Raw genomic sequence first — 26,984 nt, forward strand, 5'->3', positions numbered from 1 at the left:
GAGGGCAGTGTATTCAAGTGCCAGTGCCTCACCAGATATTGTGTCCGATTCATATGCACTATATATAGGTCCACGACATTATTTCATCATGGACTGTAACACTCACAAACCCATTTGGGTGTGAGGTGACCAGATTATTGCCAGTACAGCAAATGGATTCCTGACCTGGTAATGCAGACCTTAGCATCATTCCCCTGACGTCACACGATGTAATGTCAGTATCGTGACCCTTGTACTGTTCAATACATCACTGCAGTTATGTCACTAAAGATCTACCATGGCACTACTAAAAGTCACTTGAAAACTTTAGTTTTTTTGTCATTCACTAAGCTCAAACCCTGGGCCAGACAGCCCAGAACACCACAAGATCGCTATGTAGCTACAAGAGAAGAGCCATTTTATTTTTAGGAATCCATCTTCCTTTAAGGCACTTTGGAGCTTACTCAGTGTTTGTTTGTACTTTTTTGTGTTGGCAGCTACATCAATGTATGGTCCTAATCCATTAGCCTCATGCTCTGCCTTGCCCTGCTTTTGCTGTAGCCTGCATTGGGCAGTGGCAGCACGAGCCACTGGACAAGGCCGTGCCCCTCCTGCTGTCACATCTACCGCTGCTCAAGCCCGGCAATGCAGAAGCCAAGGCCGGCTACCTGGCGCTGCTACCCCGCGCGCTCGCCCAGGCGCTCGACACGGGCCGCCGTGTTGACGAGGCGCGCCAGCTGCTATCGTATGCCCTCATTCACCCGGCGCTGGACGCCGATGACCGTGGCGGATTGGCAGGCTGGCTCAACAGCCTGGAGGAGGCGGGCAGCAGCGGCAGAGGCGGCTCCGGGACAACAGCCACGTCGCTTGGCCGGAGGGGCTCGGTGGACTGCCCGCCAAGCGAGCGGCACCACCAGCACCACCACCACAGTCAACACCACCAGGTGAGGTGACTGTGCCACTGGCGGGTAGGTGTGGAAGGCCTTTGTAAGGACATGCGAACAGTAAACATTTTCCCATCCCAGCAGTGCTTATGCTTGGTTCACACACAGTTGTTTATACAAAATGATGCAAAGCCATTCTTGCTTCAAATGTCAACCATTCAAGCTACTGATTCATTGTGCCCATTGCTTGAAATTACTTGCCAAGAATATAGAACAATCGGGCAATTGCAGAGCATTTTCGTGTTACTTAGACACGACTTTCTGATGGAATTACCAGGTACAGTACATCAAGCAGAATACTCATCACTGATGTTTCTCATGCTGCCATCATTTGAAATATTCATTAATTCCTAGACATTATTTCACCAGGTGAAATGACCCATTGAGATAAGTTCTGTTTTGCAATTGTGAAAAAGTACGTGATTGTACATGATTATAAAGCAAAGATCTTGACAATAATTTTCGCGTCATCATTTTCCAAAATCACTTTGTGTAGAATAATTTTAGGGTGCAGTGACGAATGCAATGTTTTAGGGTAATTGCTATGAGCTTTCAGATCCAGAAGAAATGGGTTAGATTGCTACACATCGGACGTTACTATGTTTGAGCATGCCAGTTTCCATTGTTGTGGCGGGCAGTTCGATATAAACAAAAGAATCTCAAGTTGCTGGCCATTACACTCGACAAACATCACTCCTTTGAATTGCCTATCAGCGAGTTAATCCGGTCATGCACTCGTCACGCCCGAGCTCCGTGTCACCTTAGAAATTACATATATTGCATACGCAAAGATGTCGCAAGTACCATCATCGCATGTAGTCTTGTTTCCACACTCCTTGACTGTTGCTGTACGGAGTAAACGATGGCCTCGGCAGCGTCTACACAATACCCTTGCCCCACTTCTTACCAGCCTTTGAAGGAGTTTCACTTCTTGCCAGTGCATAAGAGAGTTCAATTCAAGATTTCAGTGCTCGCTTTTCTAGCAAAGACAACCGGTCAACAAACCTACCTGAGTGATGCAATCCACCCATACGTACCATTACGTAATCTACGCTCATCTAGGATGACACTGCCGTGTGTGAAAACCATTCTGTTTAGGATGACAAACGGAGCTTTTCATCTGCAACGCCGGTGGTCTGGAAAAGTCAGCTGACTGAAATTCAGTCAGCCGTGACAATCGGTGCTTTTAAGACCAGACTAAAAATATTTCCTTTCCCCTCCTGTTTAGTTTAATTGTTTAATATGCCCAGTGCTATCCATGCTTGCATCAGTTTTTTTTCTGAGTACTGTGCATCATAAATCTTGGATTGGTTGATAGAGGATCTAGGCAAGTTATTTTAGAAACCAATGCACCTGGCCACTCTGCAGATATTAATGGGTGCTCCGTGGTAATTGTTTTGGTGGATCGTTTTTAGTGAAGTAGAGTGTGTATGTATATACTGCACATCTATTGGAGGCCCTGAACCAATGGTGGAAAATCTGCATTCCCACAGCATGGTCCAGACTATCTATAGGACACATTTTGGACTTCAGGAATGAAAGGACTGAGTTGACCCCTGACCAGGATTCAAACTCGTAACCATACAATTGTGCGTTGAGTGTTCTGCCACTGAATCACCTGGGCAGATGTTATTCAAGTCCTCATCATTGTTAGTCATAATCAATGCACTGCTTGATGAAGGCCTCCCTAAGCTGCCTTCTTGTAAAGGCTTGTGATGCATCAATATAAATAGCACCTGCAAATGGGATTATTTAATCCCATTTATATTTATCACAAATAATTATTACTATTTAATTATTGGGGGCTGAAAATAATTGTGGTTGCATAACCTAAAATACAATAGGATCGTTGTGCTTTGGTGTCGCTCTTCTCTTTAAAACGGAATGTCTGGAGTAGTGAAAGCTATACTAATGTTTAAATAATTAATGCCCTTTCCAAACCTCACTCATACTTAGTAGGACTATGTGAAGAGGAATCGCATGCTCTTACGTCATATTCGTAGCACAACTTGAGGATAACTTGGCTAAGTTTTCCCAGAATATAAAATATCTAGCACAAACAATTATTTGAAAAAAAGAAAGATGGATCTGCTTTTGGTCTGGGGCCTTGAGTCATTTAGCTGTTGCACAAATGTTCCACTGGTCAAGGATAATAAACACGTAATTCTTACCGCAACCGATAAAATAAGTGAGCAGACGAAATCCAAATGCTTTGCCATGGAAGTTCATGCTTTTGGTCAATTATACCTTCTCATAGACTTTCACTCTGACCATTGTGTCATTCCATTTATTTTACTTTGTGAGAAAATAGCCATAAACGTGGAACATGTTGAAGTTTGTTTTGTCCGCATTTTAATATAGGACTGTAAATCTGTATTGTGCAACTAGTGATTTAGGCAGTCATCAAAGGCCAATTAAGAGCCTATCTGGCCAGACAGTTGTGTGCTTAGAGCGATCATAAGATCGTAACATTTAAGCCTGGTTGATGGTCACCTCACATCATAACTCCTCTGAGGGTCGATAAAATGAGCATCACTTTGTGGAAAGTCAAGTGGGAGATTTGTACCACCATGAGAATGTGTTATTTCAACCAATTTTTTCATGGCCACCAATGGAGATGAGGGCCAGCCCACATTCACTTCAATAGGTAGACTGACTTTTGCCTTTTGTAAATCATTATTGCACTGATAAAGTTAAGAAAAAAATAGAATATCCTTGATTCACCATACAATTTGGCGAGGCAACCAAAATACACTGCACAACCTGGTGATGTTGCTTTAACGTGCGTCAAGGTTGCTTCACATTAAAGCCATTTTGGTGATGTTTTTACAAGATTATATTTGTTGAAACAAATGAGTGGTTATCCATGTCGACGACTTCAATGTTTAACTGGGCTTTAGGCACTCAATGCAGTACTCTTAGTTCTTTCGGTAAAGTCACGTAGGTAAAAAATGAAATTAAAATTAATAAAATTAATAAAAAAATAAAAACAATAAAATCACGACGTCGTGATTTTATTGTTTCTATTTTTATTAATTTTAATTTCATTTTTTTTACCTATGACGTCGTGATTTTAATGTTTTTATTTTTTATAAATTTTATTAATTTTAATTTCATTTTTTACCTACGTGACTTTACCGAAAGAACTAAGAGTATGAATCCTTGCAGTCACGAAAGCTTCAAATCTAGAACTCAATGCAGTCTTGGTGGAGAAGTGGACCTTATTGTGATACTTCGTGCAGCAGGTGGCATCTCCAGGAGGCTTCAGCCAAGATGGTGTCGGTGGCTGCGGAGTGAACACCTCCGTTCTCCTGGGCCACCAGCGTCGCCACTCAACAGGCCGTCTCAATGGCTGGCATCAACCTCCGCAGCACCACGCACGGGATTCTGGGATGGCTGCTGCCCACCACGGCAGCCTCGGCTGGCAGGAAAATGGCCACGGAGGAGCTCTCTCTGGGAACGGCCTGAGCGGTAGCACTGGTGAGGCGAACTTCCGCTGCAGAGGCCTTGGTTCATTTAACAAAACTTATTTAACTATTGTTTTCAATAATCGAAAGCACAAACGCAACACCCCTTTCTCAGCATGTCTCACGCTCTCACGTGAATCATACCTTACACACACAGTCTCTGTACAACACTTTTGCACAAACATGTATAAGGCAGTGAACAAATACTAAGAACGAACACCTCTTCAAGGCAATGATGGCAGGGATAGAGATGACGTTTTGAGCATCATTGCTGGCCAACCTCATTTCCCCAGTGTAAATATCAATAGCATGGTGGCAGATACTGATTTAAGGCCGTGTCAACCTAGTGGAGAGCCAATCCAAGTTCAGATACCACTTGAAACTACTTGCCACTGATATGGAGGCACACAGGCAGATCTAAACATAGATATTTTAAGTTTTTATTGAAGTAACATGAACTAAAACTTATAATGTAAAGTACTTTTATAAACACAATGATGATTGAGTACTGTAGGCTATGAATATCCATAAATCCTTGTTAATGTACATTGACCCTTTAGGCTACGAAAAAAAATCTGAACCTCTGAGCTTCCAGCAGCACATCTATCGTAAAAAAAACTTTGTGCTTTTTTTATTCACTATTTTTAAGGTTCTTGGAACTGGCCACAGAATTAGAGACTGTCAACAACTGTGCCTGCCACTTAGCAAAGCTTTAGCTGTGCTTTCGAAGCCGAGGCTTTCCGGCCGGAAGGCATAGGCAGGAGGTGTTGTGAATAAATGCACCAATTTCTACATGTACCCTCGGTGTTGCTATTGCCAGTTTTTCAACGTGTCAGTGATTGAGATTATGTCTGGGGTTGCTTTGGGGATATATGTGAATGTTGAACTTCTTTCACATCGTACATTGCCAACTGTGCTAATCAGAGGTGCGGAGGAAGGATGTTAAACTAAACACAAAAATCACTTCTAAAGAAATTTGTTTTACATCGAGATTTAAAAGTACATAGCTCCAGTTGTTTCCTAATATGGGACGTAAGCGCGTTCCAGATGGCCGTGGCAGAGCATCTGAGAGCACGCGATGCAGTGACCGTCTGTGTAATGGCTAGCCAAAAGCCGCTGCTGCGACGATTACCAGAATTTGCGTGATGGTTTGCGCTCCTTGATGAAATCAGCACGGTATTGTGGGTAATTTGTGGCAAGCACTTTGTGTGTCATGAGTGCGACCTTACAATGCATTCGTTCGGCAACCCGAAGCCAATGCTGCTCGGCGAGCACTGGACGGACATGGTCGCATCTTGCAGTACCCATCACGAAACATGCCCAAAGAGTTTTGTACACGCTGCATGGATGATGGGGAGATGAAGTGGGTGCGAGACTGTGCAGGAAGTGGAGACAGGACACGGTGGGTGATTTAAAGAGAAAGTGGCAGCAGTTTAATTTTAGCTGCCGGGTGGCAGACTGTTACAGAGGGCACATGCGGTCCCAGAGCAATAGCAGCTTAGGCAAGATACCTGTGTCAGGCCACTGGGCATGGATTAAACGCAGAGGGTGGACGAACGTTGTATTAAATGTGTCGGGCTAATTGCGTACAGCAAGTTCCAATGTGTGTTGTCCAAGACTAAAATAGGTGCCTATTAAGTTCATAGGATTTGTACAAGTTCAAGATACGATCAAGGCTACTGCTATTTCTGTTATCACACCGTACCTTCTCACTACCCTCTGCCAGATACACACTTGACACCCATCCTCGAAGGTTTGTGGCTATAGAACATTGGAGGATAACTTTAAACCTTTGAATGGCTACTTTTTAATGTGCGTTTCATGATTGTATCTACAATTATTTTCTGTGACGTTCCATTCTGAGCTTCAAAGTTGCTGACCTTTCAGCTAAAACTTATAAATGAGTCGTTGGAAGAAACTTGATTTGCCCAATTTCCACTCAGAATCTCTCTTGTCCACATTTATTAACACGTAATAATTCATAGTATAGCGATATCCTCGAATAACATTATTCATGATACATAATGTAAGCATGTTAAATGCACATACTTATGTTGCGTTGCATTAGATGAACGTAGTTCCAAAGTTCTGGTGAAATAAAAATTTGCCTACAGTGGAAAATCTCACCTTTATACGAGCATGATGATTCATCCATTGGAAGATGATATCTTCACAATGATTGCCTATGATTATGGCCTACAAACTGCATCAGGCAAGCCAGCACATGGTGCTACGTGATGTCACATGTGGCTATGACGTCAAATGGCATATTGATCTGTGGACCATTTTTATTCCTCGAGTGTTTGTGAAGTCAAGCCAACAGATTAATGATTTATTTAGTTTGATTGAGTGGTTCAAGACAGATGACAACCACAGTGATGAGTAACGTATAAAGTTTTTATTTGCGGGTAATTATTTGTTGTCGTCACTCTTTGGTTCTCTCGGTAAAGTCACTTAGAAAGAAAAATAAATTAAATAATAGCATACGACGTTTCGATTGCAACACAAGCAATCATCAGGTACAAATGAAAGAGAAAACAAACCTAGTATACTTAGAAATATAATGCAATACAGCACAGAGAGTCGGCTAACAACAGTCAACACCCTACCTGGTTGATTACATTCTTCCAAAGATTGCTAAATTTGAGAGAGACAAAACACAGACACGGAGACACATAGACAGACACACAAGCGGAGAGAGATAACACAGAGACACACAGAGAGAGACACACACATAGGCACAGATGAGAGTATATTCATATTCATTATAATGTAGAAAATGCATACATTTTAATGAGACTTCACTATTTCCAAAAAGCATAATTATTTAACTCGAGAAAAAAGTAAACTTTTCTCGTAACAACACCTCACGTTTGTTTGTTCATCCTGGGACAGCCTTGCTATGCACTTACAAAATAGAATGTTAAGTTACATACGCTTTGGTGGAGTTGGTTGCTCTTAAAAGGCACCACCATCCAATGTAAAAACTTGCACCTACCATCGGGAGTGTTGTATATCCACCGCTGGCTTAGGACCATTATAAAAGAAGATGAGCACCGCCGCGATGCTCAATTGAGCAGGAGATCACGACGACCTTTTTGTGCATTGCCCGCTCACTGGTCCCCAGGTCTGCTGAAGCGCTCGGCGTCTCCCACACCCACCTCGGCAGCCTCCAGCCTGGCGCACCAGTGGCTGTCGCACGAGGACCTACGCCCGCGGGGCGTACCAGGCTTGCACGCCCACCCACCGCCGCCGCAGCCGCCACCACCACCCCCCTACGTGGTGTGCCTGCCGCCATCGGAGCCGCATGCCCCGCTCTCGCCACAGGGCAGCGTGGCGTCATCGGGCAGCGGCGGCAGCAGCGGGGATCACCCTGACGACGGGCCACCCCTCGCTCGTAACACCTTCCTGGAGGAGGGCAGCGGCATGCGGGGTGAGCACGGGTGCAGGGTGTGGCAGGCGTGGAGGACAAGCACGCGAAGGATAGGGTTTAGAGGTTTTACTGTTGCCTACCACCATATCGCCCGGAATCAAATTCGAAAAGCTATACAGGGTTGAGGCTGGATAGTATAAAAGCTTTATGGTGGGCAGCACAGGGCAATACAGCAAAATCCAAAGTTGTGTTCTTGTATTCTCCAACATCTATGTTGCTTGCGTTCATCATCTCAGATGGACTAGTGTGGTTGTTGTACGGTCAAATCACCCGCATGATCAGCAGGGCGTGTGGGGTAGCCCTCTTCCCTCGTTGTATTGACAAATGAGCTGTGCATGTACGTCGTTCTATTGATTAACACACAATCGATTTTAATTTGCATTTTCTGAATTACCCTGCAACTGCCCGTTTTTCTCAGATGTGCCGGCGTGGCTTAAAAGCCTTCGGCTCCACAAATATGCAGGACTCTTCTCCCAGCTGACCTACGAGGAGATGATGTCGCTCACCGAGAAACACCTGGAGCACCAGGTAACTGTGCTGACTTGAGTTTGCCATTGAGACCAATGATCTTCAAGTGTTTAAAATCCCACAGCTGCGTGATGAATTATGTCGGGAAATTAACAAAAGCAGGTCTCCTGCTGAAGACATTAAAAACGCTGAAGCGCAGTTGGGCAACTGGATAGCTCGTGGGCTACGTGAGCGTCAGAGTTCTCGGCAGCCACCAGTGAGATCCAGCATTTTAATCCAGACTCCCGCCATGAATGACTAAACCAGTGTTTTAAGTTAAATGAGATACTGACACCCAATAGCTCTATGTAAAATTATCATAATACATTTTATTTTCTCGCTTAAATTAGTATGTTATAGCTGGGCAGGGCAAATGACATGATTTTGTTTGGACAATTTTATGGTAATCTTTGCCTGCAACTATCGCCAACAATGCATTAACCATGAGCCAGGACGCCAACTTGATGGCCAACGGAATTAAATGACATATTTATGTTAAACTTTTGAAAGCAGGGTGTTTGCTTGACAGTGATTTGTCTACATTACTTAAATTATTCTGTTGAAATGCATGTGTGGAAATGGCTAGGAAGGCCTATCATGCCCATCACACCAACTTGCTGCACCATAAACGAGGCATGTCCAAACGTTTTACACTGAAGGGTGGAACGATGAAAGCAAACAGCGGCTTGCCACATGTATTAATAGAGATATTTTCTAAATGGATGTGTAAGTGATAAATGAGATGTCTTCAGATGAGAGATCTATGAAAGACACCGGATATTAATTTCTAAGCGAGAAAGATAAGAGGCAGGAGATGTATTCAGAAGAAACCTAAGAAGCAGGACATTTTTTCAGAATATATGTAATAGAGGTATGAGTTGTAATCAGAAGAGAGATATGAGAGATTGGTGAAAGGTGTTATCAGAAGAGGAAAGGCAGAGCTTCCAACCTCTGACACTCCCACGATGCTCATTTAAGCAAAGACATTTTGACTTTTGATACTTTTTTAAAGAAAACCTTTAGGGTTAATGTCTAGTTGTTTACTGATTGTTGTGTTTACCACTTCAGCCCATTAGAATTGCAGCTGTCTCATAAGAACACGCTGCAATTCTAATGTTGTAAAACAGAGCATTGTTTCACACCTTTTGCGCATTCATTTAAGCAAGAAAGCATCTCCATTTTCACTTTTTTCTGTCATTGTATTAAACTACTTTCTACTCTGTTCTGATATTTTAGTTACTGTTTAGATTCTATGAAATACACAGCACACAACGATTGATGAATTTGTACGCACATGCAACATAGACGTTCTCATGGCTGTGGGTGACTGTCCCCTCATGTTTGCAAGATTAACGTGAGCAGTGTTTGTTGAATTACTGTGTGAGTGGAGATCACATGCTTCCACGTGGAATAACAAAAACCGCGGTAACGTGTTATTTCTTTGGATGGTAATCCGAAAACCATTTGCACAGCAGTCCCGTGCCCATACATCATCCAACAGTCCGTGACGCTTGGCAAACAGCATGGCTTGACTCTTTAGGCATGATGTCATATGCAACGTTACTGGAGGTAGAGTCTTAGCTTAAGTCTTTCAAGTATTGTTCTCATAAAAACACGTGGCATAACTACTATCAACACACGTGTGTGCCTGTTTAACATATTTTGTTAAACTTGGTGATACGTTAACCATTGGGCTTAATAGATAGTTGTCCACTTGTGGTATGTGCCTCATACACAGTATTGAAGTTGAGCCGTCGGTGCTGCTAAATCTGTTTTGTGAGGATTTAGCTGAGCATCCGTATTTAAGCAAATATTTTCAACTTTCTTTACAAATGATTTGAATACCTCTCGGCACAGCCAAAGTAATTTTAGTGGGGGGTCACACAGTAGTTGAGTTATCCTTAAAAGACATTGTAGTTGAGTGATAAACATGTTCACCAAGCTTAATATCTGTCTACATAGCCACGGTTTTGCTAAATATTTTTTTAAGAAAGTTCAATGCCCTTTCACCTGGTCTCATCAGATCTCAGACAGTAAGTAGACTCGAGCCTGAATAATGCTTGGATGGGTCATTTCCATACACAACAGGTTATAGTCTGCGGAGTGACATGTTGCGTAGCACAGAAGTGCAGTACAATTGATTTTACTGCCTTCATTCCGCACTGACTAGCATGGTGAGGTCTGGCCAAATATAACCCCCACGACCCGCGTGGCATAGGAAGGCCCTCATCCAGCAGTAGATGTACAAAGGTTTGTATGTGCACAACAAGAAAGTGCCTTTTAATATTTCAGCTGTTGTGTACTCATTTACAATGATGGCATGTTTGTGTGAATGAATGAATACCCACTGTTAACACAAGTCAACACTGTCTCATTTCCCAAAGTGATTTTATTTTATTTTTCTACCTACGTGACATTACCGAAAGAACCAAAGAGTATGGATATCCTGCAGTGACGAAAGCTTCAAATCAAGATTGATGGTGCCTGTCTCCATTGGCGGCCCTGATAGTGGTAAAAATGTACATCGTTGTAGAGTTTGCCTCCCAATGTATGTTATGATGCAATATGAGTTAGCTTTGGCGGACAGCTGGGCAGAATACTCGTTGGTGTCCCCTGGGTTGTGGGTGAGCAACAGCTGCTTCACAGCATCTGTCACTGCCATCTGTCGGCTGGAAGCTGTCTGTGCATCTGTCATTCAGTTCCAGATCATGATGGTCTCTCAGCCTTTTTGCTATAACGTTCATTTGTGCTCGCATTCTCACCCACCTCTAAACACTGCAGTTGCTGCTGCTGCTGCACTCAAAGTTGGATCTTAATTTTGCGTTTGCATCGCGAGTAATCGATCCCACTGCTTTGTGTTCGAACGTGCTGGCGTTCGCTTGGCCCGCACAGTGCGTCACCAAGGGGGCTCGACACAAGATCGCTCTCAGTGTGCAAAAGCTGCGCGAGCGCCACGATGTGCTGCACTCTCTCGAGAAGGTGAGGAGCTAACGCAGTCGGTTTCTCTTCGGTTGAACGGGAAGAGACGATGCAAACAGCTGTGCTGTGGACCTATGCTTGGGCTGTGCATCACGAATTTGATGCTTTGCTCGTGAGAAATACGATTTGAAAGTCGTTCCCACTGACAGGACATTACAGCCACATTGGAGTGCTGTCACAAGCTGAGAGCTGTAACCGCCCCCCCCCCCTCCATTACACCATGACAATGGGGCATGGTGGAAGTTGTGCCATATTAGTTTTCTGGATTTCAAATTGTGAAGTGGAAGTTGACAGCTATAAAGGTGGCACACTGTCCTGCGCTTGGATATATTTTATTTCTTCGGTTACTATCGAGTGCCTCGGTGCTGTCGAGTGATATTGTCATGGGACCTCCCTTGCCAGTATCAAAATATAAGAATAGGTTTTACCCGTTCTGGCAATGAAACAGGTGTTAAGATGTTAAAACACCAAACGGAAACCTTTTGCAAGGAATCATGTCTGCATATATATGGTTAATGCAGACATGATTCCTTGCAAAAGGTTTCAGTTTGGTGTTTTAACATCTTAACACATGTTTTATTGCCAGAAAGGGTAAAACCTATTCTTATAGAATGATGTGTTTTTTTTATAGTTTGGTAACATTAAGCACAATTGCTTCTTTAAGCTGTTGGCTAATTCAGTACGATCACTTATTAGCCATTCCCCATGTATTGTTGAATTAAAGCCACTGCATGCCTGCACTACCTTTTCTTAATTCTCTACAACTGCAGTTCATTGTCAACGTTGTAACTTCATCTTCTACCTTGGCCAGCCCTGAAAATGCCATCTGTTATTGTGCAGATGCCCAAAAGGTGGCAGCAGAGCATAGGCAAAAATATATATTTCATTAATGTAACATTGTGCACTGGTTACTTGGGATTCCCTTAAATTGCGTACGATTTAGAAGTCGGGTTACGGTCTGCTTTTGAAAATACTTTTTTTTTTTTACCTTTGGCAGCTTGTCTGCATCCTTTTTAATCATTTAATCAAGTCCAAAATATGCCATATATATAAATTGTCTGGGTGGCTCTGTGTTTAAGCACTCAACTCCGAATCAGAAGTTTGTGCTTCACTTATAACCTGAAGGATGTAAGTTAAAGTCCAGGTCGGGAGGCGATGATTTCATTTGCATGAAAACTATATAATTAATTTGCTGGAAGTCCAGGGTTGTCATGTGGAGGCAGTGGTCCCTGCCTAAGAATGTGGATTCCTAACGCTCAGGAAAGTCACTCAGATCTGCATCACTCTTATTCAAGCAGGGAGGGGTGCACTTTGATGTTTCAAGTTATGAATTAGGCATGGAAAGATGCATCGATATTTCAATAAAAAAATAATTGCTCACAATACTCGCATTGAAACATGATAATCGATTTATTATTCGTGGAAATTGCATGTAATGTATATGCTTACGTTACATGGAGGCCAATTGAATGTACACTACCATTCAAATGCCAACAGTATAAATGAAATGGTAAAATTTGGACAGCATAGATTTCTAATTCGAATCGCAACCTTCAGTCGGGTAAAATCATCGCACCGCTGGGGGGGGCGTTGAAGAGTTACACTACTTTTATGAACAATAGATTAGGTGGTCATGATATTTCTGTCTGTTAGGCTGTGTCATCACTATTCTCAACCACTGACCCTGGTTCTCTCTGCATTCGCAGGACATAATGGAAGGCGGTAGCTTGGTACGAGCCGCACTGCAGGAACTGCACCAGATGATCCTGACGCCCATTAAGATGTACTCGCCGGCGAGTGCTTCTGCACCCAGTGCTCACCAAGGTGAGCATGTATGTACGTATGTTGAACTAGTTTCACACCGTACGTAGCCAACCGTGCAAATCGAAGTTGCGGGGAAGAACAACAAACTAAACACATAGCAGTTCTAAAGAAATTAGTTTTCAATCTAGATTTAAAAGTGCATAGCTCCTGTGGCTTTCTGATATCAGAAGGAAGAGCGTTCCAGACGAACGCAGAAGCACATCTGAAAGCGCACGATGTGGCAACCGTCATTGTTCGATGGCTAGTCAAAAGCCGCTATTAGAATGACCGGAGCAGCATCTACCACTGGTACTTCTCTGCATCGGGCCGGTGCACAATGTCACTTGGATGTGATGTTGCTCAAGCGTGCCTGGATATCTTCTGATCAGCGATGAGCTAAGAATTATAGAATGGCGTTTTTATCACCTTTGGAGGCCCTGAGACCGAAGTGAGCATCCCAGCTTTCCTTCCTGAAGTCGAAGCTTTCCCCAGGACGATTCTAGATTTCCCACTCTGCACTTATTTTATCAATCCCAGAGGAATAATTTGGCAGTTAACCCAAGATTGAGATTTAAGCTCACAACATTTCAAAAATATGTACAGCATGCGGCCATAGCACTACCGTTGGTTGCTTTGTAATTTATACAGAGTATTACCAAAGTACCCGTCAAATTGCCGATGACTCGCCTGCTGCAAGAAATGAAACTTGACACAGGAGTCAATGCAGATAAATGCAACCCCAGCTGTCTTGAGTGAACTGACAATAACCAACTTAAAATACACTTGTTCCAGACAGTGGAACCATTGAACATTACTACTTCTTGTTTTTTTACAAAGCAAGGTATAAGAACCTTCAGAAATTTAAGTGTTGCCTCATAAGGCACAGGCATCTTATGAGGTGTGATCAAAAAGTCCATGGGCCTCCTTTTATGGGAGTGCTGCTAAAACTCTATTATTACATAATCAGGGATTCTTAATTACACCGACCTGTAACCTGTATTTAACTGCATTCTTTGCGTAACTATCTGCATTTCGACAAGCTTTCCCTCAAGGCCATGATAATTATCAGTCAACCTTCTGTAGAGTAGAGATGTACGCAGTGCGCACAGTTTAGCGGGTGCAATTAGACGAGCAGGTGTGCGCATTGGAGCATGAGGTTGGTGCCAGAAAGACGGGAGATGGGGGTGATGATTAGGGATTAATGAGTGCGACAGACGCCGTGGAGGCGACCGCTTAAGTGTGGAGCACGTGAGGACTCGGAATGAGGAGGGGTGTAAATAGGAGTGACGACATCTCGCCGCTGTCGCTCGAGCCGTCAACAGGACCTCGCCCCTCACGCCGTCGCCGGGCGGGTGTTGGCTGAACCCCCCCGCCCGGGACAGACGTGTGGGTGGGTACGGGGCAGCGTAGGAGAAGGGAGCAGCGAGATAGGAGGGAGTAGGCGAGGTGCGGAATAGGTGAGTTGCGGAGTAGATGAGAGCGGCTAGTAGGAGAAGCAGAGTGTGTGGTAACAGTGGAAGGCAGTCTTAGGAGTGCCTACATCGGGTGCGAGAGTATGATTAATAAAGTGTAAGCAGGTGACCTGTTACTCCGTGTCAGTGTGAGTAATTTCGAGACACTACACTTATATGAGTGGCTAGAGGGGTGCAGCTGAACCACTGGAGATGTCTTCCCATCCCTTGATTGTGCTTGTTTGCCAGCAAACAGATGAACTGATTGCTTGAAATGCATTTGTTGCAGACAGTGGGAGCTGTGGCAATTCATCCCCGGCAAGACGAAGGGAGGTTGGGAACAGCCCCAGCGTCTCAGGACGTCCGCCATTGGCAGGAATGGAGAGGAGCGACTTTAGTGGCCTGGGAACCCTGTCTGCCGCACATGGTGATGGCCTCGGGGGTTCAGCGGGTGCGGCAAATGAGGGAACCCATGTGAGCGAGGGGGATCTGCCGGGCCAGTTTACGCGCGTCATGGGCAAAGGTATTTGTTGAACATATTTCGCACCGTACGTAGCCAACCCTGCTAATCGGAGGATGCCTCTCTCGTCCTTCATTCGCTGAGCATGATTAGGCAATTGATAGGCTTTTTTCCACTGGTACATCCAAGCCGGGCCTGCACGGTATAGGTGGTTTCCCATTGGGTATTTATCAAGCCGATTCGTTAACCCTCACAACACGTCTCAATACGGTTCAGGGCCAAGCAGGGCCAGGGCTGTGGACAATTATGCATTCATTGTATCTCTCCAGTCATTTACACTGGAAAGACACAATGTCTGCATTATCTACATCCATCTAGGCGTGTTATTTGTGTGTGACGTCAGCAGCATTCCTCGGCTTGTGCAGTGGAAAATGAACCTTGATCTTTGGTTGTACAGTGAAAATGGTGTATACATTTCTGTGCATTGCAAGGTTGCCTGATGTTTAAGCAGGATTATTGGACATGTGGCACATGCCTGAAATCCACTGGTTTGGATACAGGGGCTGATTGAGGAAGTGGTGAACATCTAGATCAGTGGTCAGTTCATAACCTCGCATGTCCATAACACAGCATAAAAGAGCAATGTGTGTGATGTTTTGTTCGAGTCGTCGGCTGTTGTAGAGATCTGTAACTAAGCAGTACTTGCATGTCGTGCTTTTTAGAATAATGACATAGAACAGTAAAAATAATTGCACTACGTATACAGTAAGTCCTCGCTTAATGCATTTTCACACAACGCGTTTTCTCTATAATACGATTCTTCTATTCGGGAACACTTTTCGCACAATGCATAACGTGCCCATTATAACGCGGTTTCTGAGGAGTTGATGACGAACTATTTTCGCGTATATACGCACACGGAAGGATAAAGTATGCGTCGTACCCTCATCTCAGTTCTTTGTCCTGCCATCTTACTATGTGATCCTTATGGCGGTACCCCGGGGTACCAAATAATACAAAATGACCGAGGCAATTCAATATTTTATTTCTCGGACACTATTTTTTCCAGGGGTGTACTTAATCTCCGTGACTGGGGTACCAATCAATCCGAAATCAGTGCTACTCCGCGATGTCGAAACGCCAAACATTATAGCATAAAAAAATCTGTTGTCGACAAATGCAACTTTGAATAGTGCATCGTGTACAGCTCGTCGAGATGAGTCGATTGCCGCATCGCCGACCATCAACGGTCTAAAAGTGACTGCATCACCGACATTATGCGAGAGACGGGGTACTATGGCACCCCGGGGTACCGCCATAAGATTCATGTGTGCACGCACACCTCTTGCCAAACTTTATCCTTGCATTAATTATTTTGTGGAAATTGTTTTGGATGAACGCATTTCCGCCTGACGTAGCACTTCCCAAGACGCACCTAACGCGTTAAACGAGGAATTACTGTATGCTGCGATGCATAGATGTGCTTTTGTGTTGCCTGCCCAGTGTGCACACAGCTTCTTGTGTCACATCCGGATGAAGACAGTGTTGCCTCATACCTGCAGCTCCTTGACAAGTGTTTGGTCCATGAGGTAAGCCTGCCTTCATGAGTCTTTGACTCCATATTCACCCTGTGCTGTGTCGGGGGCAAAGTGTCTCCTTTGTTCAAATATACAGTTGGCCACTGGTCAATCTCCATGAGTTATCTTGAGTCAGAGATATATCTTACACCTTCTTATGGTGTTGGTCAATGTCTCCATAGGATGAAAATGTTGACTTCCTGGATCACCTTCAGTCAGTGTGTCAGTTTGTTTGTCATAGCACTTGAGTAAATGTCATCGTAAGTGCTCAATCTGACCAGATGAAAATCTGGCCCCTATGATGTAAAACAAAACTCTTAAGGTGTGTTCATCTGTGAAATAAAATCAAGTTAACTACTGAGCCTTCTGAACCAGTGTTTCCCACTAACATTTGCTTAACTAGTGGAAATTCTGGTATGACATCAAGAGTCATTAATAATAAGGTGTTACCCGTTCAACAAATGCCACTGGGTAATCTGGTGTTAAGAAGAGAGAATTACACAGCCGCAGAAGTCCACATTAAATTCATCAGAGAACAACACTACGTCCGATATTGGAATGTCCAAAATAAAATGGTAGACTTTCGCCATTTTACCAACAATTTATATAGTTTGTTATTATTTATATGTAGATATTATTCATTTATATTTAGTGACTTTCTTACAATTTTCTCTTTTTTCTTGCACTCATCGTGTTTTGTATTGATGACCCGCCCGTGCTGGACATCTGTGAAAAAGAGCTTCATAGCTCATCGGATTCCTGCAGTCCAAATAAAGATTCTGATTTGACAAACATGGGGATATTCAGAGTAGAAATCGTTCGGATAAATATAACCGACAAACTGGGCTTTCCAGTGATAGTGTTCTCATTTGGAGAGGCGCTTTTGTGTGACTCCATTTGCGAGGTGGGCGAGTAGGTTGTTTGTCAAAGGTGGAAAAACCGGAGCAAAGTACCATGTAATGATGTGAATTGTGTGCTTTTCTCTCAGGCCTTCACGGAGACTCAGAAAAAGCGCCTGGTTTCGTGGAAGCTGCAAGTGCAGAAGTTGCTGCGCGTCTTCCCGCGACGTGCCCTCTTCGAGATGCAGGCGTTCCGGCAGCCCTCCCGGGGGTCTTTACCACTTTTTTTCGTGATCTATTCACAAGCTCTACAGATAGCCGAATTATGTACAAGGATAGCTGAATTGTGTTGTGACTGCTTGGATGGCGAGATTTTACCACGTGTAACAACCATGGGGGAGATTAACTCAACGCAATTGGAGCTCACAACCCAGAGATATTTTCGGCACTGGTAATTTGGAGAAATCTCGGGGAGGTGTTGCTCTCCCATAGTTAACGCGTCAGTTTTACTCACAGCCTCTTTCGCAGACTCATTACACGAATTGAGTTTTTGTTGTTGTTGTTTTGTTTCTCCTTTGTGAAGGTGGGGAATGTTTGGCCAGTCCAGTTCCCTGCCGGGCGTGGGAGGTGGCGGCAGTGTGCTGGGGGGTGCGCCGGCCAGCTCGGTGTGCGGCCTATCGGGGAGTCGCTGGGCCTCGCGCCCATTCCCTGCACCGCACCGTAGCCTGCCGGGTAGCGGCCGCCTGGGTCTCATGGGTCCCGGCAACAACGGCCTCGTTTCCACGCCTCCACGTGCCTCGCTCAGCAGCCCGGTCATCGCGCCTGCTAAGGGTCGGCAGGTGAGCGTCATTTGCTGGCCACATTAGGTAGGTCATCGTCGTCATTAATCATCAGCCATGATCTGTCTACTGCTGGATGAAGGTGCCTCTCTCATGGCCATTAGATGAATGTTAATACTGACATATGAATCATGTTATGTAGTCAGAATATAGGTCGCAGTGCTATGAAGAGATTCATAAATTATATTTCCATCATTGATGATGGGCTTGAAGGTGGATGAGAACATTTAAACCCAGATTTTGTTTATTTCGTTTTGAGGTTTTGTATATGGATACTAAAATTTATGATAGATTTTTGCCAGATACTCCATATATTAATACATTTATATATTTGATTTCCATCATCATCAACAGCCATGATCACTGCTGGATGAAGACGTCCGCAAGCTGACACCACTTCTCAGTCCTGTGACACACAAATACATTGAGTGAAAATTGCGCGAGGATTTGAGAAGGGAGGAAGACTTATTGCTCAGAAAGGATCAACGTTTGGTCTCGCTTGCATTTAGCAAGTGTCTTGATGGTTTGAGATCCTGCTGAATATTATTCACGACCAGATGTTGCCTCCCTTTTGAACAGAACTTATGGTTCGGGGGAGTCCTGCCTGGGAGCTCTGGTAGCCCCAGCGGCGGTGGTGGAGGAGCAGCCAGCGGAAGCGGTGGCGTTGCGGCGCCACGCCCGCACGGCTTCGGTGCAGCGCACGCGTTCCCTCCCCATGACCGTCTCCCCGCAGGCCATGCTGCTGTGTCAGCAGTCAGGTGAGCGACATACCGTCACCCTGGATCAAGGGTTGGTCAGAATGTTACAACGACAAATGCTACAAAAACACGATAGGAGTGCAAAGTATCGGAAAGGTAGTCCATTTAACATGTACACTTTCGCGACCAATATTCATAATACAGGTTTTTTTTGGGTTAGATCCCATGAATATAAAATGTGTCGTTGAACCCGCCACCACCCGACACAGCCAATTAGTAAGGGTTGTCATGTAAACAGAACATGCCAATTCGTTACTACTACAGCACAACGGTGTGTTGGAGAGCCAAGCCACAACATTTACAATCTGAGTACGACATTTCGCCAGTAATTACAACTAGCTTCATCAGGCAACAGCTACATTTTTGGAGAAGTCATCCTGTTTCGTGCCTTAGATGTGATGACAACACTTTTGCACTCTTCTTGCGCAAAATGGGGGGGGATTGACGAATCAACGTGCATTCTGCGGGCCCATTGATCTTATACTTCCTGCCATTGTGTGTAGTAAAATAGCCATGCCAACGATAATCCCTAGTGAAGTATGGTGGCCTGTATCGGCATGCATTTACACAATGTATTATTTGATGATTCACTTCCAAGCAGCATTAAGTCTGTAGCTATCCGAACAGTTGGCTGGCTGGGTGGAGAGGGGAGGGTGGGGAGGGGATGGGTGGGGAGGGTGAGGAGGGGATGGGTGGGGAGGGTGAGGAGGGGCTGGGTGGGGAGGGGCTGGCTAGGGAGGGTGGGGTTGGGTGGGGGGTGGGAGGGGTGGGCTGGGTGGGGAGGGGCTGGTCACCCCGTGGTGGCCTTATAAAACTCAACGTTTCACCTACTCACGCCGGCTTGTGCCCGCCCTCACAGTCGGCCATATTTGCGGAATACACCACGCCGCTGTTGACCCTGGCCATTGACCGAGCAACTCAACGTTCCTCCCAGCTCCCTCCTTAGGAATGTGTATTATTTTTCAGAAGACACCTGGCCACATTTGATAGCTCAACAAACCCACCCTGCAATAAAGGTGTCACGGTCAGGGGCTCAAGTGTCATTATAATTGCTTGAAAATGGCAACACCCAGGGAGCTATGAAGTGAACGGAATGTACTGCCTTCAAGTAGATTGCGGACTCATCTGTGCATATTTTTGCTGGGTACATCAAGTATACAGAGTTAGCATCCAGATACAGCCAGTATTCAGCAGCTTTGAGATTGAAAATAGGGTTTCCCCTTTTATCTGCGACTAATGCGCCGGGTGGCATGGTTGCGATGATGGTTGGGAAATATTACTTTTCGGTCCTAGATTTGAAGCTTTCGTGACTGCAAGGATTCATATTCTAAGGTTTTCGGTAAAGTCACGTAGGTAAAAAATTAAAATTAATAAAAGTAAAATAAAAATAAAAAATCACCTGAAGACGGAAGCTTGTGTTGCCTCCGAAACGTCGTGATTTTTATTTTACTTTTATTAATTTTAATTTTTTTACCTACGTGACTTTACTGAAAACCTTAGAATATATTATTTTTCAGCTTTGTATCAACAGGCTACCTTTGACTCAATGTAGCTATTCTGTATCCTGCAGGGTAAAAAGGTTGCTATTGTGAACCCCGACATTAAAATGTGAATAACATGCGTGGAATTTCTCTGGTAGTTTGGTTTCAGGCTAAGGATGGGCTCATTTCATCCTCAGAACAGAAAATGTACATTCTGGTTTCCTGTAACGCTCTAGTTGCATTCCTGAAGAACACCGCGTGATGGAAAAATCTCGTTATAATAAAGAATATTTCATAGAGGGTATAAAGCACAGTCCGCGATAACACTTGAGATGCGTATGCAGGCTGAACAAAGACTGGCGAGCATAGGAGCATCTAGAAGCATCCAGCAGCATCCCGCCTTGTGTGATGGCACGCCAAGGCAGCCGCACAACCGCTTATTCCTGCTCACCCGTCGTTATTCTGTTCACTCAATCACGTTATATGCCTTGTATAAAGGTGTCAGTTTTTTGTACCAGTTGAAAGGGTAAAAACCTATTACTATATTTTGCCACTGGTAAAGGAGGTCTCATAGTGCAAATGCTTACCCCGAGCTCTCAATACTCTGATAGTGTGCTGTCTTTGAGTTGTACGCCTTTTGGCGTCATCTAGTCCAACACCAATGGAGACTAGGCTCTAAGAAAGGCTGTCTCGGGTGTGAACCAATCAACTTCAAGGACAGTGCATATCATTATCATCATCAGAGTTGTTTCTTTTTGTTTGCATTTTGACTGCTTGTGTTGTGGTTATTGGAAACATGATGCCTTGTATAAAGGTGTCATTTTTTTGTACCAGTTGAAAGGGTAAAAACCTATTACTACGTTATATCCAATTCGCGTTAGGAACGCACGTGTTATAGGAGAACAGACTGTAATTGTACGTACTATTGGTTCGCAACCTTTTTTTGGGTACTGTACCCCTTGTTGAATTTTGTTTCAACCGAGTTACCGCCCTTAGCTGACCCAACATGGTTCTGAGAATTAAGTGTATGAATAATGAACATCAATATTTTAAACAATTGTCAATTTTGCGAGGTTATCCTAACTAGCTAGTAACTGCAAGCGGAAAAAAATGGATGCTCTACGTGCGTGATTTTATTTGTTCTCGCTCACCTTCTGCATGCAGCAGAACTCGGGCCAGAGGCTGCTTGTCTGGATGCCTTTCTGTTATAGAATACAAGACTGAATGATATGTGTCAGAAGGTACAACTTAAAGTTCCTGACGGTTTGAATAGTATAGTCGACAGTCCGGAAAGCAATGTACCATCCGATGTGCACCTCGTCATGTGCATTTCTGTCAAAGGTGGCGAGTTAAACCAGCAGTAGAGGAAATCCCCTGAACCCATTATAAGTTGAATAAATGTCTCCCAAATCCGCCATGCCTTCTCTCACAAGGCAGGTTTCAGACCTGTCTGGGAAATGAAGACATTCCAACTCGCTATCCTTATTTTTTTCCCCATTACTTCAGACATTTGCCTATTCAAAAGTTAACAAAGTTCATACTTAACGTTGCTCTATAGTTTGTATGATCAGTGGCTGAGTTTTCTTATTGACTTTATACTTACATATAGGATGCATGTTCAGCATAAATAGGAAAGCTATGCTTTAGTTGTAGCTTTCTTGTTGGTAGGATCGTTTTTTTCTGACCCAGAAGCTTGCTAGCTAAGATTGGTAATAATAATAAATGTTACTTATAACACGCTGCACAGTATTCGCTCACTCTCGAAGAGAGAAAACAACTCAAGAGGCACGAGGAACCAAAGACAAGCAGGAAAAGGCAGCCCGTGCCATGATTCGGTGCCAAATTTAACCCCCATAGCTCTGTGGTCCTCTATATGTTAAGGCGTTATCGGCGGCATCTTAATGAGCATTTACTCATCAATTGGTAGGCATGGATTTTTAGACAAAGATTGTAGTGGAACTGTAACTAATTAAGTTTCATGTAAAAGTGACTGTTATGTTTGAAGAGGATAAATCAATGAAGAAGAGAGCCTTTGGAGTGGAGTCGCCAGAGGTTGGTGGACAGGGCCAGATGATAGGATATTGGAAGAGTATAGTTTGGGAGGATGGATATTGACCGCAACAGTTGTGGGTATCTGGCCGAAGGAAAAGCAATATGTGCTGTGTGGTTGCATCAACAACATTGGTAGTGTTGATAAAGACGTAAGGCCTAATACATCATGATATGGCGAAAAAGGCAGCTCCAAGGATTTTTGGCAGAAAATGTAAAATTCTGATTAAAAAATATCTAGTGGTGTGATTGGCAATGACTTTCCACCTAAAATAAATGGAGAAAGGGACATACGTTTTTATGTTTTATTGTTAGCTTTTAAGCCCATAGTCAGTCCACTGCTAGATGAAGGCCCGCTCCATGCCATGTAGGTAATGTGTGTTTGTTTGATCATACTTCACCACACTGGCCATTGCTGATTGGTTGATGGATATGTTCAGATATCACCTGCCACTAATATTAGCCATGTCCTATAATCGCACTGGTGGCCCAGTTCATAGTGCAGTGCATGAAAAATTGTATCGCCCTTCGGTTTCATTTAATGGAAATAACAACATCATGATGTTTTCATGAACTGTAGACATAAAAGGTATCACATCAATCGCCAGACATTTCATTTCCTTGCTATGATATGGGCAAGCATTGTTATTGCTGGCTGTGTTGATGTGTGCTTGTAATGCAACGCTTTATAGAAAGCTGTTTGCATACTATTTGCATGAGTTCATGAAATATATGTATATATGTGTTGTATACAGCACAATTTGCAAGCATTGTGTGTAAGAATAGATTTTAGTTGCTGAATCAACACATTGATACATAGGACTATAATTATACGTTGATATTTGCAATGAAATATATTGTGATATTTTTATATGTATGAAGATGATTACTTGCAATTATGCATTTGTTCATTTCATTGATGAATAACCATCTCGAACTGGGCAGAAAATGGTATTCCAGATGAATTACCTCATATGAATATATATAAATAAAACATTGTGTTAACACATTTTATTTTATTCGATTGACTGGTGCAATTGAAGATCGAAAAAATACTCGCTGGAGAAGACGTGATTTCTAATCTTTTTTTGCTTTTTTACCCCCAATGAAATTCCAATTGTGTTATTGGCATCATGTCATGGAATGAAGACATTTCCATATTTTTCACTTACCTTAAAAATCACCCCATGTCAGAGAATAGCCCTTGAAGATGATGCCACAGATCTACTTCTGAGGTCACTTCAATGCTCCATTTATATTCCCTGCAAAAAAGTCAATCAAATTAGAAATATTTAAGCCGCAAATCTGAATTATAATTGAATGAAATGAAATACCAAATTTAAGATGGTATTTTTTGTGCCGTCATTGGTGATCGGGCTGAGACCATCATCTCGTGTCACTTAACGCAATTTAATGACGTACGGCAGTGTGGATTCAAACCCAGGGTCTCAGAGGTGCCAACGCAGTGCTCTGATCTCTGAGCCATCCAGCCCCACCCCACTGGATAATCTTATTAGTTGACTTTTTCAGGGTGACCTTTGCAAGTACAATTATTCGATTCCCTAATTGAGTTTACTGTTTGCACCTGCTGGAAACAACTGAGTCATCTGTGTGTCCATGCCCGGGCTACGTGACGTTCGTTGCTTTGGCTCTCATTGAGCGTTTCACAAGCACATGGGAAAATGCAAGGAGATTTAATGGGGACGCAGTGGAAATTATTCGGGCCATGTGCCGAGTACCTGCATGAATGACGCAGTGACACAGAAGAGCAAGTTATCTACCGATGTAATGTATTTTATTGTCCCATCGCATTGAGTCATTGATTGCTTCAGCTGAGTCTAAAGAACCAAAAAAACACTGCCTTTTTGTTTTTCCTACGATCTTTGGTTCTTAGTTATTTTTTCTTTGCCATTTTAAGTCATACACTTTTCAGGTGTTGGAACATGAGATCATCATCACGACCCAAGGGCAGATAGCCCGTTGGTGTCCACTACACATTGTGTTATTTGTTTCCACTTTCCTCTCGTCTTGTGCCAATATATTCGAGGAGTTCAAATCTGCCTGGGCCCAATTTTTTATGTCGTCAAGCCATGCTCTGCTAGGTCCTCCTCTCCGGTTCCTTCCATTTATGGTCCACCCTAAATGGCAACCGCACAAACCATGGCAGAGGTGGATACCTAATGCACAAATGATGAGTTAAATGATGACGTCACCCTGCTGCTGCTCTATTTAAGACCGGGAGCAAGAGCAGAGCCTCACCATTCTGGCGAATTGCCCGATGATGCTGGATGCAATTACCAGCGAAACGTCGTACTCAAAAACTGTAAATCTTGTGGTTTCACTCTTCAACACACCGGTGGGCTAAAGTAGTGAACTATTTGTCTTTTGTCAACGTGACACTTTTTTTACTAATTGGCTGAGTCGGGTGGTGGAGGGTTATGACACATTTATAAATAACGCGATCTAACCCAAAAAGTGTATTATGAAATGGAAGATTAACAACTCTGCAATGTGCGACTGCGGTCATCCAGAGCAAGACCATACAACAAATAACGACGCAATGCCTGATCCAAGAATACGATGGGAGACATTACAGCGATGCACTCCGCTGCCCCTTAAGCGGTTATCTGGCTTGTAACACCTGAATGTGAAATTGTAGTTGCTCTGCATCTATGTCAGCCTTTACGAAAGAAGGAGTGGGAAATGTATGTTACCTGGACAGTGGAAAGTGTAGGCCGTTCTCATGTCAGTGATCTCTTGAGGTTGGTGGTTGAAGGGGAGGGGGCGGCAGCATTTGCCAGAAAAGATAATGTGATGCGAAGAAAATGTTTTGGGGTTGACAACTAACATAATAAACGTGAATGTCCTTTATTTGAGAGTCCTGCTGTAGAAAACCTGAACTCCAGTTTGAGAAAAATTGTGCATACTGGTAGATTCTAGATTTGAAGTTTTCGTGACCTCAAGGATTCATACCTGAAGAGGGAAGCTTGTGTTGCCTCCGAAACGTCGTGATTTAATTTAGTTGTTTTTTCATTTAATTTATTACCTACGTGACTTTACCGAAAAAACAAAGAGTATACTGGTAGATGACGCTTAAAGTCCCTACAAAGGACAACAACCTTATATCTCCACTGCCATTGCACTGCTCTGCGTTGGTGTGGTCTCACGTACACAGAAATCTTTGAATGAACCACCAACCTCCCCTCCTAAATCACTATTGCAGACGTATATTTTGACACTTTATTGGTAGACCGCATTTAGTAGCTCCAGGTGCTGTCACTTCTTCTGAAGCAACATGGCTCGCATCGTCTGCTAGCCATGTAGCTTTAGAGCGGTATACAGCACTGCAATGAGTCCCACCCTCCATATGTTGGCCAGTCACAGCCTGTGGGCGGCAAAGGTTCAAGGTCAACTGAACAATGACCTGGTTTGCACGTTCTGATGTTATTGTCCCCTGTTAGTTGTTTGATTTTGCACGGAGTTCGTTTTTTTACACATGTTTTCTTGTTTTGGAACAGAGTTTCAAGTTCTGGTGACAGAGCCGGAGATAAATACGAGGCTGGAGTCGCTGTGCCGGAGCATGACGGAGCATGCCCTTGAAGGTGGATATTGCAAATTTGGAGATGGAAGCTGTCTACTCCCCTTACATACTGCATTGTGGGAGCTGGAGGGGGGTGGGGGTATGTCTGACCACTGAGTTGGTGCCACATGGGTTCTAAGCTGTGTTTGTTCAGCCACGTGATTAAAGCATGTGTTCAAGTGATAGTGCTGAGTTGATGGTCTCAAATTAGTCATTAATGAAACCACAAAATAATGCGTCATATAAAACAAAATTGTTATTTAGTTTCTTTAATTTGGAATTTCTTAAAAACAAATGTAAGCATTATTTACATGCTGTAAACACTTGTTTGAGAGCATATGATTGAGACCCCCCCCCCTCATGGTGAATAATAACCATATTGATGTGACATAAGAAGTATTTCTATGATATCCCCTGTTGTAATGCTACACTTCATCCTGACTCTTTTGCTGTTGATGCGGATAGGGTCATTGAACCAAATAGGTGATGACCGCTTGTGTTGCGATCGAAACGTCGTAGTTTTTTGTTATTTTGTTATTTTCTTTGAACCTATATACGTGACTTTACCGAAAGACCCAGAAAATATGTTAGTTTTAATATTTGGAATTTTGGTCATGATCTTGGCGTAACATATCCTCCTATAAATTTCCGTCTCAATGTCCAATTTAAAATCTTAAATAATTTTGTACAGGAAATATTGTGTTTTATAGAAGTCAAAACTGTCAGCTCTTCAAAACTGGCTCAGTGATGGAAGTGCTGACTCTTAGGATACTCATTGTAATTTCATCTAAACCAGCCCTATCAACCACCAATCAGGACAGCAGCTTGCATTCGGTCT

At 43.5% G+C, this 26,984-nt stretch overlaps 1 protein-coding gene across 1 annotated transcript in view; it reads left to right on the forward strand.

Moving 5' to 3' along the window:
• LOC133347248 (protein Smaug homolog 1-like) overlaps positions 1–26,984 on the forward strand; it is a 60,399-nt gene that overhangs the window by 31,899 nt on the left and 1,516 nt on the right. The window contains 13 exon segments of the mRNA XM_061559358.1: positions 541–923; positions 4,166–4,403; positions 7,518–7,823; positions 8,242–8,350; positions 11,201–11,309; positions 13,016–13,133; positions 14,853–15,086; positions 16,527–16,612; positions 17,589–17,710; positions 18,023–18,278; positions 18,858–18,965; positions 18,967–19,036; positions 26,085–26,168. Coding sequence (XP_061415342.1) covers positions 541–923; positions 4,166–4,403; positions 7,518–7,823; positions 8,242–8,350; positions 11,201–11,309; positions 13,016–13,133; positions 14,853–15,086; positions 16,527–16,612; positions 17,589–17,710; positions 18,023–18,278; positions 18,858–18,965; positions 18,967–19,036; positions 26,085–26,168 — 2,223 coding nt within the window.

Source organism: Lethenteron reissneri, chromosome 25 (genome assembly GCF_015708825.2).
Source record: "Lethenteron reissneri isolate LAM-NWPU_2019-01 chromosome 25, ASM1570882v1, whole genome shotgun sequence".
NCBI classification, from domain to species: domain Eukaryota; kingdom Metazoa; phylum Chordata; class Hyperoartia; order Petromyzontiformes; family Petromyzontidae; genus Lethenteron; species Lethenteron reissneri.